Source organism: Dendrobates tinctorius, unplaced genomic scaffold (assembly GCF_039654945.1).
Source record: "Dendrobates tinctorius isolate UK_male_01 unplaced genomic scaffold, ASM3965494v1 ptg000011l, whole genome shotgun sequence".
In the NCBI taxonomy this organism is placed as follows: domain Eukaryota; kingdom Metazoa; phylum Chordata; class Amphibia; order Anura; family Dendrobatidae; genus Dendrobates; species Dendrobates tinctorius.
This window is the reverse complement of record NW_027361679.1, coordinates 60,361,915-60,377,920: the sequence shown is the minus strand read 5'-3', so window position 1 is coordinate 60,377,920 and position 16,006 is coordinate 60,361,915. Positions and strand designations below refer to the sequence as shown.

At 42.3% G+C, this 16,006-nt stretch overlaps 1 protein-coding gene across 1 annotated transcript in view; it reads right to left on the bottom strand.

Annotated features, from left to right (window-relative positions):
- Window positions 1–719: 719 nt before the first annotated feature.
- The window catches only part of LIN54 (lin-54 DREAM MuvB core complex component), a 60,961-nt gene continuing 45,674 nt past the window's right edge, over window positions 720–16,006 (bottom strand). The window contains exons 13-14 of the mRNA XM_073542845.1: window positions 14,830–15,032; window positions 720–9,004 (exon numbers count right to left, since the gene is read on the bottom strand). Of these exons, the coding sequence (XP_073398946.1) occupies window positions 8,803–9,004; window positions 14,830–15,032 (405 nt within the window). The 3' untranslated portion in view covers window positions 720–8,802. The remainder of the gene's footprint in view (window positions 9,005–14,829; window positions 15,033–16,006) is intronic.

Genomic DNA, 16,006 nt, shown 5'->3' with positions numbered 1-16,006 from the left:
AGTGCTGCAACTTTGAGAACTCCATGCTGTCCCACCTTGTCTTGGGCATGGTCTTTATCCCTTCTACTCATCAAAATCACAAATTTGTTTTAAATAAGACTTGCTTATTTTCTTCCAGTTTCCTAATTGTCTTTGGTATGGTTCTTGCATGGCTAGTATCTATCCAGAAGCATGACTACAGCAGTCACTTGAGCAGGGGTGAAGAAGTTAACAGCCAAAGGCACTACAGTGTTGACAAACTCAAAGTACTTGTGATGGTGTAACTTTTGATGTATTTATGAAGCTTTAGCAGGTCCTGTAGGTGTTCACTTTCTATTTAGTGCTGTCAGCAGTTTAATAAGGTCAGAACTTCTGACACTGATCCTTTTAAGCAATCTATTGGGTATAGTGTACACGTATGATTATGTGGCAGTGGATAATGTAGCAATGATATGGTGGTCTTAACACAAGTTGCTTAGTCTGTTTTGGTGCCATATTAAAGCCCCATATGTTATAAAATAAAAAATGCAAAATGTGCTGTAGTTTTAGATAAAAGTTAAGCATCTAAGGGCTTTAGTCGTGAAAAAGGTTTCATAATTTAGCAAGTTGATGTTTGTTTCAGAAAAAGACTAGGAGGAAGCTGTTGCATAACATGGCTAATAAAGGTTTGTCCAGTAGTGGACATATTTTCCTGCCAAGATATTAAAGTGTGAGCATACAATTAAAACCACACATGCCAGAATAGTATAAATGTTTATTTCAGTGATTTTTAATTTTGCTTTTTACAATATAGAAAGTATCTTTTAGATGTTCTAGTAAATATAAATTTCTGTTGTACTTTTGATGTACACACAACTAGAAAAAGATGAGGTTCTCCCAAATCTTCGAAGCTGAAAGAACAATGGCATAAAAAGATGGGCAGCGGCTTTACGGAACCAGAACAGACGCATTTAGAAGTCTATGATGCTGTAAGCTGGCTGAGGCCAAGAGCTTGTGATTCTCCACTCCGTGTTTATTGTTCAAAAGTGTTAATGTACAATATTTCCCCATTTTATACATTAGTTTTCCATGGGAATAATTTTTCTAAACAAAGAACATCATGAATACAGCAAAGTTTGAAAAGTGTAGTTCTAGATTTGTAAGCTACTTTCCAGTTGCAGCCCAATGGTTCCAGAACCCTGCATTCAAGAAGTCCCCCAATTGTAGCATGCCAGTCTTCCTAAACCAACTCGGTGTGTTACTTATTGATGCAGCTGGATTAGTCAGTTTATACTGAGAAACTCCAAAAATATGCTGGCCTTTATTCTCTTACACCTCCAATGTCTGACGCTTCATTATCCTTTATATTAAAGAGAAAATCACCCTTATGTTTAATAATTTACATGTTGAAAAATGGGATTTCTCAGTTCACAAGTGACACTTTAATAGTACCTTTAGGGACACATTACTAGTCCTGCTCCAATATAAGAAGCCAAAGGAATCACTTGGACAGAAAAAGAACCTTGTGAAGTAAATAAAATACCTTTTTATTTATTAGTGGTAAGTTGTACATATGGAAGTGCTCACATAATAAAAATTTTTTTTATATAACACTACCTCAATATGTATATTTATTTTCTTCTATAACCACCCATTGATATAGTAGCAGCTCTACAGGACAAATTTTCTTGTGTAAAAATGCAATAGCTCCAAAGAGCAATTGGTGAAGTGAGTTATTTTATACAAAAAAATAATTGTAAAATGCAGTGTTGTAAAACAACCATATCACTGAGTAATAATAACAAGCAGTGCACAAAGAATGTGAGAGAAAAAACAATCGGGTTAACTGAAATGTGCGTCAGGGTGTGCTTTGCATCTATCACCCCCCCTCAGGTAATACACTTTGCATGACTTGAATTGTAGTGAAAATATCTGCTATTAGTGTCACCTTTGTAGCGTATCTGACTCCTGTGTGCATACTTGCTCTTTATGGTATATTCACTTTTATATTGCATATTCCCTGTTTTTGTGCATTGTTTTCCTCACATTAATTTTGTGCACTGCTTATGTTATATTACTCAGTGATATGGTTGTGTTTTTACACAATACTGCATTTTTTTTTTTTTATAGAAACTTTTGTTGCACTGTGTGGATATTGCATTTTTGCTTAAGAGAATTTTTTTCATCCTGTAGAGCTGCTACTGTATTGATGGGTGATTATGGTAAAATATAAATTTTTAACAAACATTTTGAGGTGGTGGTTTTCAGTTATATAACTTTTTTTTATTATGGGAGCACCATATATACAACTTACCACTATTAATAAAGGTATTTTACTTCACAATTAATATGTCAATCTCATAAAAAATGGAATTGGTTATCCTTTCGTTTAAATACTGTAGTTAAGTAAATATGTAGATTCGCACTTGGAGAATGTGACTGGATGGTAAATGTAATATCACCACCTTTCCCCTTTTTCCCTCCAATGTGTTATTAAGAAATCAATGTCGATAGGATGTAATGTTTGGCACAAATTGTTAATAAAACTTATGGTATGAAGTTTTTTTTTTTTTGCTGTTCAAGTGATTCCTTTGGTTTCAGTGTTTCCAAATGGTCAGCCATTCTTCTTTGCACAACAATTGCTTTTTTATTTTATACTATTTATCATAGACCACTTTAGTGATTTATATCTCTAGTGTATTTTGTCTTAAATCCCAATACAAGAAGGTAAACCAAGAAGAGGGAATGTGAATATGCACCAGATTTATGACTGTGGCGCATGCAGGTTTCTAACTGGCTGCATCTTAATCATTCATCCAACACAATCTTGAGCTTTGCACCATAATTTTGGTACTAAAAATTGCCTAAAAGGAACAATGATGGATGTGTAAAAATGCTTTTTTTGTAGAGTGTGTGGGAAAGGATTTCTTTGATGTACAAACAAAATTGAAATCTCTGCTCACCTGTGTAGAAAATCAAACACTCTTTGCCCATCCTCAATCTTTTATTACACCTGAGAACAAAGGTCAATAGTATAGGGCACACCGCTAACCTTTACATGGGTCTATGAGCAACACCATGTATGTGGTGCATGGTCTGACAAACTAGAATAACATTTTGTTGGCTACAGCCATGATCCGTGTTCTATGTTTTAGCCCACACTAGCAAGTGATCACACCATGGACTAGACTCCCAATATCACCACACCCTGCTCCTCACCCCCCATTAGATGGAAATGGTTTTGTGGTCATGCAGGGCCATGTAGCTGAGGGTTGGATCCCATACAGGGGTACATCAAGGCCAAACACTGCAGCCAAGTGCATGTCTAAACTGTGTTCCAAATTATGCAAAAAGTTTCAGAGTGATGAGGTTAGAATTTTGTGTGTCATTTAAACTCATTGATGGTGATTTGTGTCAGGGCTCTTTATAGCACTGAAAGCAATTGTAGATACCTGTGCAAAGTAGTTTGGCAGGTGTGTCCAAATAAAGGCAAGACTACTTAAGAAGGCTGTTCCACATTATTAAGCAGCCTACATTTTTTGCCAAAATGGGAAAGAAAAAGGATGTGTCGGCTGCTGAGAAGTAACAAATTGTGGAGTATTTAGGTCAAGGCATGACTACAATCAACATTGCCAAGACACTTCATCGTGATCATCGCACAATCAAGTAGTATGTAGCTGATTCCCAGCACACACGTGTGCATGCAAAAGAAAAATTGAGGACTCTTTCCAGCAGGCAATTGCATCAGGTTAAAAGAGCAGCTGCAAAAATGCCTTGTCATAGCAGCAGACAAGTTTTTGAAGCTGCTGGTGCCTCCAACATCCCCCACACAACAAGATGAGGGTCCTTCAAAGGTTTGCAGCTATGCGTAAGCCATCCTGTCGACCACCTCTATCCACTGCACACAAGCAGAAATGGCTCCAGTGGGCCAAACGATACATGAAGACTGACTTCCAAACTGTTTTGTTCACCGATGAGTGCCGTGCAATGCTCGATGGTCCAGATGGATGGAGTGGAGGATGGCAGGTTGATGGACACCCCATGAAAACACGGCTAAGGCGTCAATAAGGAGGAGGTGGAGTAATGTTTTGGGCTGGAATCATGGGGAGAGAGATTGTCGGCCCCTTTTGGATCCCTGAAGGGGTAAAGATGAACTCCATAATCTATGTGGAGTTTCTAAACCAGCACTTCCTTCCCACAGCAAGATCATTTTCATGCATGATAATGCACCATCTCATGCTGCAAATAACACATCTGCATCTCTGGCTGCTATGGGAGGACAAACTTATGGTGTGGCCACCATCTTCCCCTGACCTCAACCCCATTGAGAACCTCTGGAGCATCACCAAAAGGAGTGTCTATGATGGCGGGAGGCAGTTCACATCTAAGCAACAGCTCTAGGAGGGTATTCTGTCCACATGCAAAACAATTGAAGCACAAACCATCCAAAAACTGACAAATTCAATGGACGAGAGAGTTCAGAAGCTTCTTTCCAACAAGGGGTCCTATGTGCAAATGTAACATCACCTAGAATAAAGTTGTGACTTGAAAACTGTTTGATTTCATTCTGTAATAAGCTTGATAATGCTTATAATTTCACAATTGACCATTTTTTTGTTCAAAATAAAAAGTTGGAAACTCTGCTGTGCATAATAATTTGGAACATGCATTTTGAGTGTTTCTTATTTTTAAAAATATACTGTTTTCATAGGCAGTTTGTTCAAAAACATTGCAATTATACTTGAATATTAGATGACTGGAAAATAACAATGACTGCAATTCATATAGGTAATTTAGAGAAAATATGAGGAAATATTTTTTGCATAATAATTTGGAACACAGTGTACATGGTTTACAAATAGACTAATCAATATTCACTACATTAACAGGGAATTCTGCACTATCCTACTTGAAAACCATACCAATCTACACACCTGTATTCAAGCTACAGCTCAATTGCTACCTAAACCGCCACCACCTACCTGTGAGGTAGTCTTATAATGGAAGGGAGAACGTGCACTATTATCTGGGTAAGCAGGAAAAGTGACTCCCCCTGTACTTATTTTATTCTTATGCTATCCGGTGCCAAATAAAATCTCAATGGAAGAAATGTCTAATTCTGGTGCATAAGGCCCCATTAGACAGACGGCGTGGTGCACGTGTTAAAAGGAATCTGTCACCAGGTTTTTGCTATCCTGTTTGTCAGCTTCTGGCTGCAAGTTTGCTAAAATCACTTATCTGGCGCTGATCTACCAGTTTTCTAAATGCTGACATCTGTATAACCTCACCCCTGATTGGCAACTTTCTGTGTACACTGTGCATAGCCAGAAAGTGCATACACTTGGGGGCTGTAGCGTTCTAAAAAGTAAAATAGTGGTCAAATCAACTATATCAGGAGATTCTAAGAACTACAACAAGAAGCTGAGTAAGGATGCACATCACTGACCTCAGAGTCTCTGTCTCAACATCCTGCTGCACTCAGGTTAGGCAGCTTAAACCTGGTAGCGTAGCAATTTCCTTTTAATTGTGGATGCTGCCATTCTTACAGCTACTGGTACTAATCTTTTTAAAAAGGTTTTGATATGCAAGAAGTTTCAATCTGTGGGGTGCAGACACCCACTAATATCATGATGTGGGGGTGGAAGGAAGCGATTAGCACCAGATTCCAACAGATGGAAACTTTTGAAAAGTGAAATATTGTTTGTAAATGGTGGGTACCTTTTCAAGCTTTAGCAGAATAGCGCCAAACCCACTTCTTGACCGGTCTATATAACAAAAGATGTTGTTCTGGGGTGGCATTTACACTTTATGGCCACATTGCAGCTGAAAACCTCACTTCCTAATGCTGTGTGTCTGGTTCTTATGTACAGCTGAAACATCTTGAATCTTTGGGCTTTGTGCCACTTCCAAAAAAAACCTACTTAAAAAGAGACAATATAATTAAAGGAAAAATAACATATACTTGGAATAGAATTAGTTGCAACTTAATTTCACAAGCCAGAAAGTCAGTATACATAATCTACAACTGCATTTTAAAATTCACATTTTCTGCACAAGGTATAAATACACATGACGAGAGGTGCAAGAGTGGGCGATAAGGACAGATTATGTACAGTGCTAATAGTTGTGGTTCTACAAAACATACACAAAATGCAAAACCCATGGGATAATCTACACACTAGTTTACATTTATACACTTTCAACAGACACAAAGTTAGAACACAACATGATGGGAGAAATTAGAGGTCGGCCAGGAGAACTTTCCCTTTCGCTTCAGGAGGGTGGTGACCGGTTGATAAGCACAGAAGCCAAATCAGTGAAGGTGTTGAGTTTATAGACAGAAGGGTTTCAATATCTGATATGCGAGTCATTTAAGTGCTCGTGTTCCTCAAGCCACATTACAGAATAAAGCTTTTAAAAACAAATGTGGTTACGTTTAGGAGACATGGTTACATGGGGAAAGGCCTTTTTTTGCTCTAGGAAGAAAACTTCTCAAAGTGATTTGTTTTCCACTTATTAATGAGAATCTGGGAAGTTCTATAAAACAGGATTGGTAATAACTTGCTGATTGCCAAAGATCCGACCAATGGGACACCCTCCAACAGGGATCGGACATGCCTCATTAAATTAAGAGTGGTGGCCGCTGACTACAAAGCTATCTGGCAGTCCAGTAGGCAATGCTTCAAAGCCTAAAGGCCCCTTTACATTTAGCGATGCATCAGTGATCCCGACCCGGTCAGGATCGCTGGTGCATCGCTAAATGGTCGCTAGTGAGCTGCCACACAGGCAGATCTCACAGCGACGCAGCAGCGGTCGTTACTTACCTTTCAGACGCGGCGATCCTGACGTACTCCCGCCCGCGTCCACGCATCGCTCGTCGGCACCACAGAAAGCGCCCGACGAGAAATGGAGCTGCCCAATCTCACGCGATCAGCGACAGACAGCGGGGGAGCCGGTCGGAGGTAAGTATCACACATAGCGATATCGCTAGCACAAAATCACGTCACAAAATCGGTGGCGCTTTAGCGATATTGCTAGCGATATCGCTATGTGTAAAACCCCCTTTAGTCTCTAGATCAGAAGGGTTCCCAAAGATCTCACCCCCAGAAATCCCTTTTAAATTCTGATGCCATTTTTTTTTTTTTGCACGCACTTTTTTTTACTATTCTGAACCCACGGGTGAATATACCACGAGACCAACGTGGACCGCATGTGCAGCACCATCTTAGCCTTTGTGTAATCTGATTGTACAAGAGACCTTACTCTACCAAAGGCTCACTTCACTGCATTTTTATGAGTGACATATCCCTACTACAGGAACGCAATGAAAATGCATGCTTCTACCCCTAAATTAACACTTAAAGGAACAGCTCATATATGCTACTCCATCATAGGCAGCATGTATCAGACATGTGTGTGATAAAAAATATATACTTTGAATGCTGCTGTGGACTAAGCCACACGGGTTTTCCTTGCCTGTTCCCCTTGAGAGACGGGTCTCTCCTTGAGAGCATGTACAGGGAGGCACCTGTCACTCCAGGGGAGAGGGTGGGAAGAAGCCGGGTACTACCCTTCCCGACTAGGGTAAGGTGTGGCTTATATAGTATGTTTTTCTCTGAAACACCGCAGCATTATCAGAGTCAGGCGTACCTGACTGAGATCATACAGCCAGCATCTGATATATGGTGCCTGATCCACAGGCAGCATGTATCAGCTGTCAGATTCCCTTTAACTGATCCATGCAGCGTTTTGTTCTGTTGAGGTTCCTGGCAACATACATGTTAAGCAAGAGTGGATCAATTACGTACCAATTTGGGAGTGTGAGCCTCCACTCACCAAAAAGCTGGTTTTCAGCCATAGCTTGGTGAATGACCTATAGTGATATACAAAATACATACCTAATAGCAGGTATATACACAAATGTAATGATCCGCAGCATCTTTTTGTCCTGGTAGGTCCTCCATCCTGTACATGAGAACGCTTACCTCATTCTGCCGAGGTTCAGATCGTGTAGTATATTTTCATTTCTAATACAAAAATATTGCCAATTAATTCCCAAATGATTCTAACATTCTATTGGCTGCACATCATGTCATGTTACCATTATATTAAGCAGAGTAGGATCTTACTTAGTCTGCACAGAGATCTCTAACTCGCTGCCCTCAATATATTTCACTGGATATAATCCCAACAAATACTCCCAAAAGTCCAAATTAATATAGTGAATTAAAGGGGGGGAGGGGAAAAAAGGTTAATAGCAGTTATCAAACTTATCATAAAACTAGTCCCTGTGTAATGCACCATATTGTGTTTTGTGCTTCTGCCGTGGAATTGGCAACATGAAAGAACATCGGCCAACCATTGCGATGTTACATCTCTTACTTCCTCCACCCGTCACTTTACAAGTCCATTAGTATGGTGTGGAAGCGATTACAGGAGCACAGCAATCTGCACAGCATTGGGAACTTACCACTCCAGACCGCAAAACAAAAACTGACCATTAGAAGACACTCAGTGATTGAAAACAAACATTAAAATACTTGCTCAAATCAGGAAAAACGTGACAAAGAACAAATCTGTATTCACCGGTGAGGAAGAGAGGTTGTCACCTGTGCACAAGCTAAGAGTCGGGTAAGACAACTGCAAGAGTTAAAAGTAGAGTTTCTGATAAAATCTATTTTTCTGTATGTACATGGAGAACGTCACTGTCGCATTCTGCGAGTAAGATTTCTGCGTCATCCGTACATTGTGGGACGAGGCGGCAGCGATTTCCATATTCTCAGAGAAAGCACCCTCTCCTTTTCACAGTCACTGGTTACTCGTGCCAGTACATACGCCTCATGTTCAACAACTCATAGGACAAGGGTCACTTTTCGCTTTTCCTGCAGAGTTAATTACCCTCATTAAGCAACGCCCAAACTCCTCTAATATCATCCGCTCTGTGGCAGCTTTGGACTTCGAGAGCTTTTCTCCTTCCTCGGCCTGGGCTAGAAGACATGCACATGTAGCCTCAGCGACTTCCTTTGTGACGAACGTGAACGGTAGCCTTAAAAGAATGGAAGGGTCTTTGTAAGCAGAACATCAAAATGGCTAGCAACTTTACATATAGGTTATAACAAGTACATATACACGCAGTCCCCCCCCGTGTGCAATGGGATATTAAAGAGCCCCAACTGCAGGCAGAGTTAATCAAATCCCAGCTACGCAATAAAACCTACAGCTGGGGACCATAACCGGAGACGGCACAGTGGCGTCATTCTCATCTACACAGATAAACATTGTAGCCGATCACAGGCCTCAGTGGTCTCATCCTGTACACCGAAAAGACCAGTAATAGAAGGAAAGGCGTCACGTATGTAGATGGTGATCTCTGGCGCTACATTAACTAAACAGCTCCACATGTGGTTACGACGTTACAAAAAGTCAGTCACTCTGTGTGACTGCAGACTTTTGAATCTTCCCACAGCTTACACTGTGCGCTGCGAGGATTTGCGGTTTCCAGCCTTGAGAATGGCGGTCAGGTATACAATAATAATAATAATAATTTTTATTTATATAGCGCCAACATATTCCGCAGCACTTTACAATTAAGCGGGGACATGTACAGACAATAAATTCAATACAAGTTAAGACAATTCAAACAGTGACATTAGGAGTGAGGTCCCTGCTCGCAAGCTTACAATCTACAAGGAAATGGGGGGACACAGTAGGTGAGAAATGCTTGTTAATTCAGGTCTGGCAATTATAATAGGGATTTTCATATAAAGCTGCATGATCCGGTCATCAGCCCGTGTGTTTAAGTGCAATAGACAAGTATCAAATGCAGTTATCATGTGCATGAAGGGCGTGGAGACAGATGAATAGTAGGGTGCAGATTCAGAATAATATTTGGAAGGAGGGAACAGGGCAAAGTTAGCTTGCTAAGTAGTTGATGTGGTAGGCTTGTTTGAAGAGATGGGTTTTCAAAGCGCGCTTGAATAGGTCAGGGCTAGGTATCAGTCTGATCGTCTGGGGAAGTGCATTCCAGAGAGCTGGAGCAGCACGAGAGAAGTCTTGGAGACGGAGGTGCGAGGTTCGGATTACGGGGGATGTTAGTCTTAGGTCATTTGTAGAACGGAGGGCACGTGTAGGGCGATAGACAGAGACGAGAGAGGAGATATAAGGCGGTGCAGAACAGTGGAGAGCTTTGTGGGTGAGAGAGATGAGTTTATACTGGACCCTGTAGCGAATAGGTAGCCAGTGTAATGACTGGCACAAGATGGAGGCATCGGTGAAGCGGCTGGACAGTAATATGACCCTGGCTGCCGCATTCAAGATGGATTGGAGTGGAGAAAGTTTGGTAAGAGGGAGACCGATCAGAAGAGAGTTGCAGTAGTCCAGACGAGAATGAATAAGAGCAACAGTAAGAGTCTTAGCAGTTTCAAAGGTGAGAAAAGGTCGGATTCTGGAGATGTTTTTAAGATGCAGGTGACAAGAGCGACTGAGTGATCGGATGTACGGAGTAAAGGAAAGTTCAGTGTCGAATATGACCCCAAGACAGCGGGCATGCTGCTTGGGAGTTATGGTTGAACCCTCCAGGGTTATTTCGATGTTAGGTAGAGTGAGGTTAGTAGAGGGGAGAAACACAAGAAGTTCAGTTTTAGAGAGATTTAGTTTCAGATAGAGGGAGGACATGATGCTAGAAACAGCAGACAGACAATCCTTGGTATTTTGAATTAGGGTAGGGGTGATGTCAGGGGAAGAAGTGTATATTTGGGTGTCATCAGCATAGAGATGATACTGGAACCCAAATCTGCTGATTGTTTGTCCAATAGGGGCAGTGTATAAAGAGAAGAGGAGGGGGCCTAGGACTGAGCCCTGCGGGACCCCGATAGTAAGGGGACGAGAAGAGGAAGAGGAGCCGGAAAAAGATACAGTGAAGGAGCGGTCAGAGAGGTAGGAGGAGAACCAGGAGAGGGCTGTGTCCTTGAGGCCTATAGAGCGGAGCATAGTGAGGAGGAGCTGGTGATCCACAGTGTCAAATGCGGCAGAGAGATCCAGTAGAATCAGCAGGGAGCAATGACCTTTCGATTTAGCTGTTATTAAATCATTAGAGACTTTAGTGAGGGCAGTTTCAGTAGAGTGTAAAGAGCGGAAACCAGATTGTAAGGGGTCGAGAAGAGAGTTATCCGAGAGATAGCGGATTAGACGGGAGTGGACCAGGCGTTCCAGGAGTTTAGAGATGAAGGGAAGGTTAGAGACAGGTCTGTAGTTAGCAGTGCAGTTCTGGTCCAGGGATGGCTTTTTAAGTAAAGGGGTTATGATGGCATGTTTAAATGAGGAGGGAAATATACCTGAAGAAAGAGAGAGGTTAAATATTTTAGTCAGGTGAGTGGTGACCACTGGTGAGAGAGACTGCAGGAGCTGTGAAGGAATAGGGTCACTGTTGCAGGTTGTAGGCCGAGCAGAAGCGAGGAGCTTGGAAACTTCTTCTTCTGAAACAAGCTCAAAGATGTCTAGTGAGCTTGAGGTGCGGCAGGGAAGGGGATCCAGGCACTGAGGAGATAGGGCTGAGATATCCTGATGTATGTGGTTGATTTTTTCTAGGAAATAAGTGGCCAGATCCTCACCGCTGAGGTTGGTGATGGGGGCCTGTACTTTAGGTTTCAGGAGGGAGTTTAAGGTTTCAAAAAGTCGTCTTGGGTTGTTGGATAGTGAGGTGATGAGGGTGGTGAAGTAGGATTGTTTGGCCAGATGAAGGGCAGAGTTATAGGTTTTGAGCATGAACTTATAGTGGATGAAGTCTTCTGCTAAGAGAGATTTTCTCCACTGCCGCTCTGCACACCTCGAGCAGCGCTGAAGAAAGCGTGTTTGCGTTGTGTGCCAGGGCTGCCGTTGTCTGTGTCGGGTCTTTCTGCGTATAGAAGGTGCTGCTTCATCTAGGGCATTCTTCAGTGTATTATTGAAGTGTGACAATGCTATGTCTGGACAGGAGAGGGTGGAGATGGGGGCTAAAGATGTGTGGAGATTGTCCCTAAGCTGTTGGGTATTAATGGTACGTGTATTCCGATAAGTGTGGTAAGTGGGGGTGTCCTGGGTGAGGAGACAATTCTTGACAGAGAAGGAAAGAAGGTTGTGGTCCGAGAGCGGGAGAGGCGAGTTAGTAAAGTCGTGCAGCGAGCCGGGACGGGAGAAAACCAGGTCCAGAGTATTCCCGTCCCCATGTGTAGGAGAATTAGTAAACTGTGAGAGGCCGAATGAAGAAGTTAGAGAAAGAAGATGAGAGGCAGACTGGGAGAGCGGATCATTGATGGGGATGTTAAAGTCTCCCATGATGAGGGTGGGGATGTCACAGGATAGAAAGTGAGTAAGCCAGGTGGTGAAGTGGTCTAGAAACTGGCGGGAGGAGCCTGGAGGGCGATAAACAACCGCCACTCGTAAGGAGAAAGGCTTAAAGAGTCTGACGGCATGTACTTCAAAGGAAGGAAATGTAAGTGAGGGAACCGGGGCGATGACCTGGAAAGCACATTGTGATGAAAGCAGCAAACCAACACCTCCACCCTGTCTGTTCTCAGGTCTGGGGGTATGTGAAAATTTCAGCCCACCAAACGAGAGAGCGGCAGCAGCGGTGGTGTCTGAATGCTGGATCCAGGTTTCTGTAATAGCCAGAAGGTTAAGGGAATTAGAGAGAAAAAGATCATGAATGTAAGTCAGTTTGTTACACACAGACCGTGCATTCCAGAGAGCACATTGGAAAGTGAGAGGAGAAGGCATGCACTGAATGTTAATAAGATTAGCAGGGTTTCTATATGCAGCTGGAGGAGAGTAACGTATGCTGGTGGAGGGAGGCCCAGGGTTGGGGGAGATGTCACCTGCAGCTATTAAAAGGAGAAAAAACAGAAAAAGCAGGTGGTGGGATGATTTGTATGAACGTTTGGAGTGCTGCATGGTGGTTTTGGATGGTTTGGTGTGGGTAAGAAATGTCAACAGAGCCTCAGAGTTATACATGGGAGAGGGGAAAAGGGAGGGGTGGATATGCAGAGAGTGCACAGAATGTGTAAAAGGGCAGGCGAGTTTTTAGAAAGCAGAGGTGAAGACAAAAAAGCAGCAGGTTGATATGATCAATGCATATGTAGTACGACTGACCAAGAAGCATGTGTGCATGAAAAATTTATGCACCTTACCTGTCTCCTGCCCTGTCCAACTGCATTGTCTAACTGCAAAACACTTGATCCTGTTGCACATAATATCTGTTGCACGCGTGAGCCCGCACGCGTGCTATCCCAGCCAGAGCTAAATATATATGAAATGAAATGTCTGCTAGCTTCAGCCACCAAAAGGCCACAATCAGTAATTAACCAATTAGCACAAGGCCAGAGCAGGCATTACTATGCAGGGTAAATAACTAATGCTGGACAAGGCCATCAAACAGAGAAAGGGAAAAAAAAAAAAAAACACCTTTCTACACTTCAAAGCACAAACCAAATAGATAAAAAAAAAAAAAGACCCACCACAGGAGTGATGGAATGAATTACCATAAAAATATCTGGCAATATATGATGCAGTTCACACTTGTCAGACAGCACACATGGATGATGGAATGAATTACCATAAAAATATCTGGCAATATGCATACTCCAGGACAGAAACTATCTAGTGGGTGCGACCTCGCTCAATACAAGTGTATGGAGAGAGACTGCGCCCATGAGACTGGTTCTGGCCATGGAGTATGCATATTGCATACCTGACCACCATTCTTGAGACTGAAAACCGCAAATCCTCGCAGCGCACAGTGTAAGCCCTGGGAGGATCCACAAGTCTGCAGTCACACAGAGTGACTGCAGACTCTTCAGTTTCGACTGGACAACACTATTAAAAGTGTTCGGCATTTTTCCTGTTTAAATATACTAATGTCCAGGATTAGAAAAACATTTCAGAAGCAGTGTGGCACCACTGGCTGTGTCTGCTATTGCAACTCAGTCCCATTGAACCGACTGGAGCCGAGCTGCAATACCACACACAATCTACGGTCATGGGTGGCACTCTTTTTGAGAGAACACAGTCTTTAGTACTCTGCAATATACATCGTGTATGACGTTCTCTACCCAAGCTTTATTTCCAGGACACCAGCTTTTGACATTTGGAGCAAATCGCAAACACTAAAAACTAAGCTTTGAAATATTTCAAAGTATTTATTATGCTGGAATTTGGTAAAGCTCTGGAAAATGTAGTGGCCAAATTACTGACTTTATGTGAGCTGCCCAGAATCTATAATGTACACAAACTCTGGCATAAATGGCCAACATGTGATTACCGCTTTAGGCTACATTCTCACCAAGAGATTTGGTGAATTTTTTTACACTGCGTGTTTTAGAAAAAAATGCAAATAATCCTACTGGGTGCAGAAAATCTGCGACATCAAAAACTCACCAAAAGCTCATTGTGGCAACGTAGCCTTAAACTTGCTGTCTAGTTAAGGGGGTTGTCAGGTCTTGTGGTGAATCTGAAGTCAAAGACTTCTGAATACTCACAGTGTGTACAATGCACGATGTGTCACTGTAAAGACCAGGCAGTCATGTGACTGCAAGTAGCATACATGTAGTCACGTGCAGACTAGACGTGCTCAGTTTTGCTCAGTACAGCGAGCTGATCAAGGCCAAACATGTCTAGTCGGAATGTTGCCGAAAGTATGCAAATCGCATACTTGCAGTTCCGATATCGCTGAGTCTCCGCAATGACACTAGATAATCTTGTCAGTGTGAAGTAAGAACACTGTAAGGATTGAGAAGTCTGCAGTAACTCACAGAAAAAAAAAAAGAAGAGGAGAGAAACACAGAAGGTAAATTATAATTCTGGATGACGACAGAGAAAAGTGTAAATGAAACGGCTTACTTTCCACCACCACTTGAAAGTGATGGTGCTGGTCTCGTGAGCAAGTCTGAGATTTGAGAAGACAATTTCGTTTTGGCTGCAGTTTGCTGCTGCACCCTCACTTCCGCAGCATCGGCAAGGTGCATTAGAGTCTTCCGCTCTGGGCTCTCTTCAAAATTTTTGCAACCTATGCACTTGCATATTGAGGAGCACATAATTTTAGCCTGTGGGAAGGAAAAATAAAAAGGTGGAAACTGAAAAATTCAACACTCAGTGGAAGGTGATGATAAAATCTAGCCTCTTTAGTGTATGGCTTTATTTAGTCATCCATAGTGAGGTTCTTTGTTTGGTCATAACATAGGATTAGATCACTGCAACGTAGTTATTTATAAAAGCTTGGAAGTTATCCTCTATGCATAGGACAGGTGATAACGTCCCATTTGCTGGGGGTCTGACCAGTGGGACTCCCTCTAATCCGGAAAAGAGCCCCATGTGAATGGAGAGGTGGTTAAACGTGTGCACTGCCTCTCCATTCATACATATGGGAGGGTCGAAGACCAGCCAAGCACTGTGCTCAGCTATCTGCGGCGTTCCCATTAAGGATGAATGGAGCTTATGTGCATATGATCAACCACCGCTCCAATCACACACGTCTCTTCAGAGTCCGTTTGGGATTATTGGCTGTACCAGCGGCCAGTGTTCCCAAAGATCAGGAAAATATACCCTATTCCAAGCAAAGAGAATAACTTGCAAGCCTGAAAATACCCCTTTATAAGGCATCATTTGTTGTTGTATAAGGACAGAGCAGCATAAGAGGGGTCTAGTCACTTTAAATTGTGTTACGGGCATAGCTAATACACACTATGATTAAAAGCAGTGTGGTCAAATTGTGTTGGGGAAGAAAAACACTGCCGAGCTGTAAGTTTTTATGCAAATAAAGTCTGTGGAGCCTCATTTAAGAGTTAAAAACACGGGACTAGCCAGATCTTCCTCCAGGGAAGGACCCAGCCAAGGAGTGGCTCCTTTCGGAAACCACCATTACCACCATATTAAGTGGCCCTTTAAGTCAATATCCAGCTCTTTACGAGTTTACAGATATGACAAGGGAAATACCAAGGCCAGGTATCCATCCACAGACAGCTGTTTCAGGGTGTTGCCCCTCCGTGTAGAGTAGGATTCTGGCTAGGTGGGAGCAATG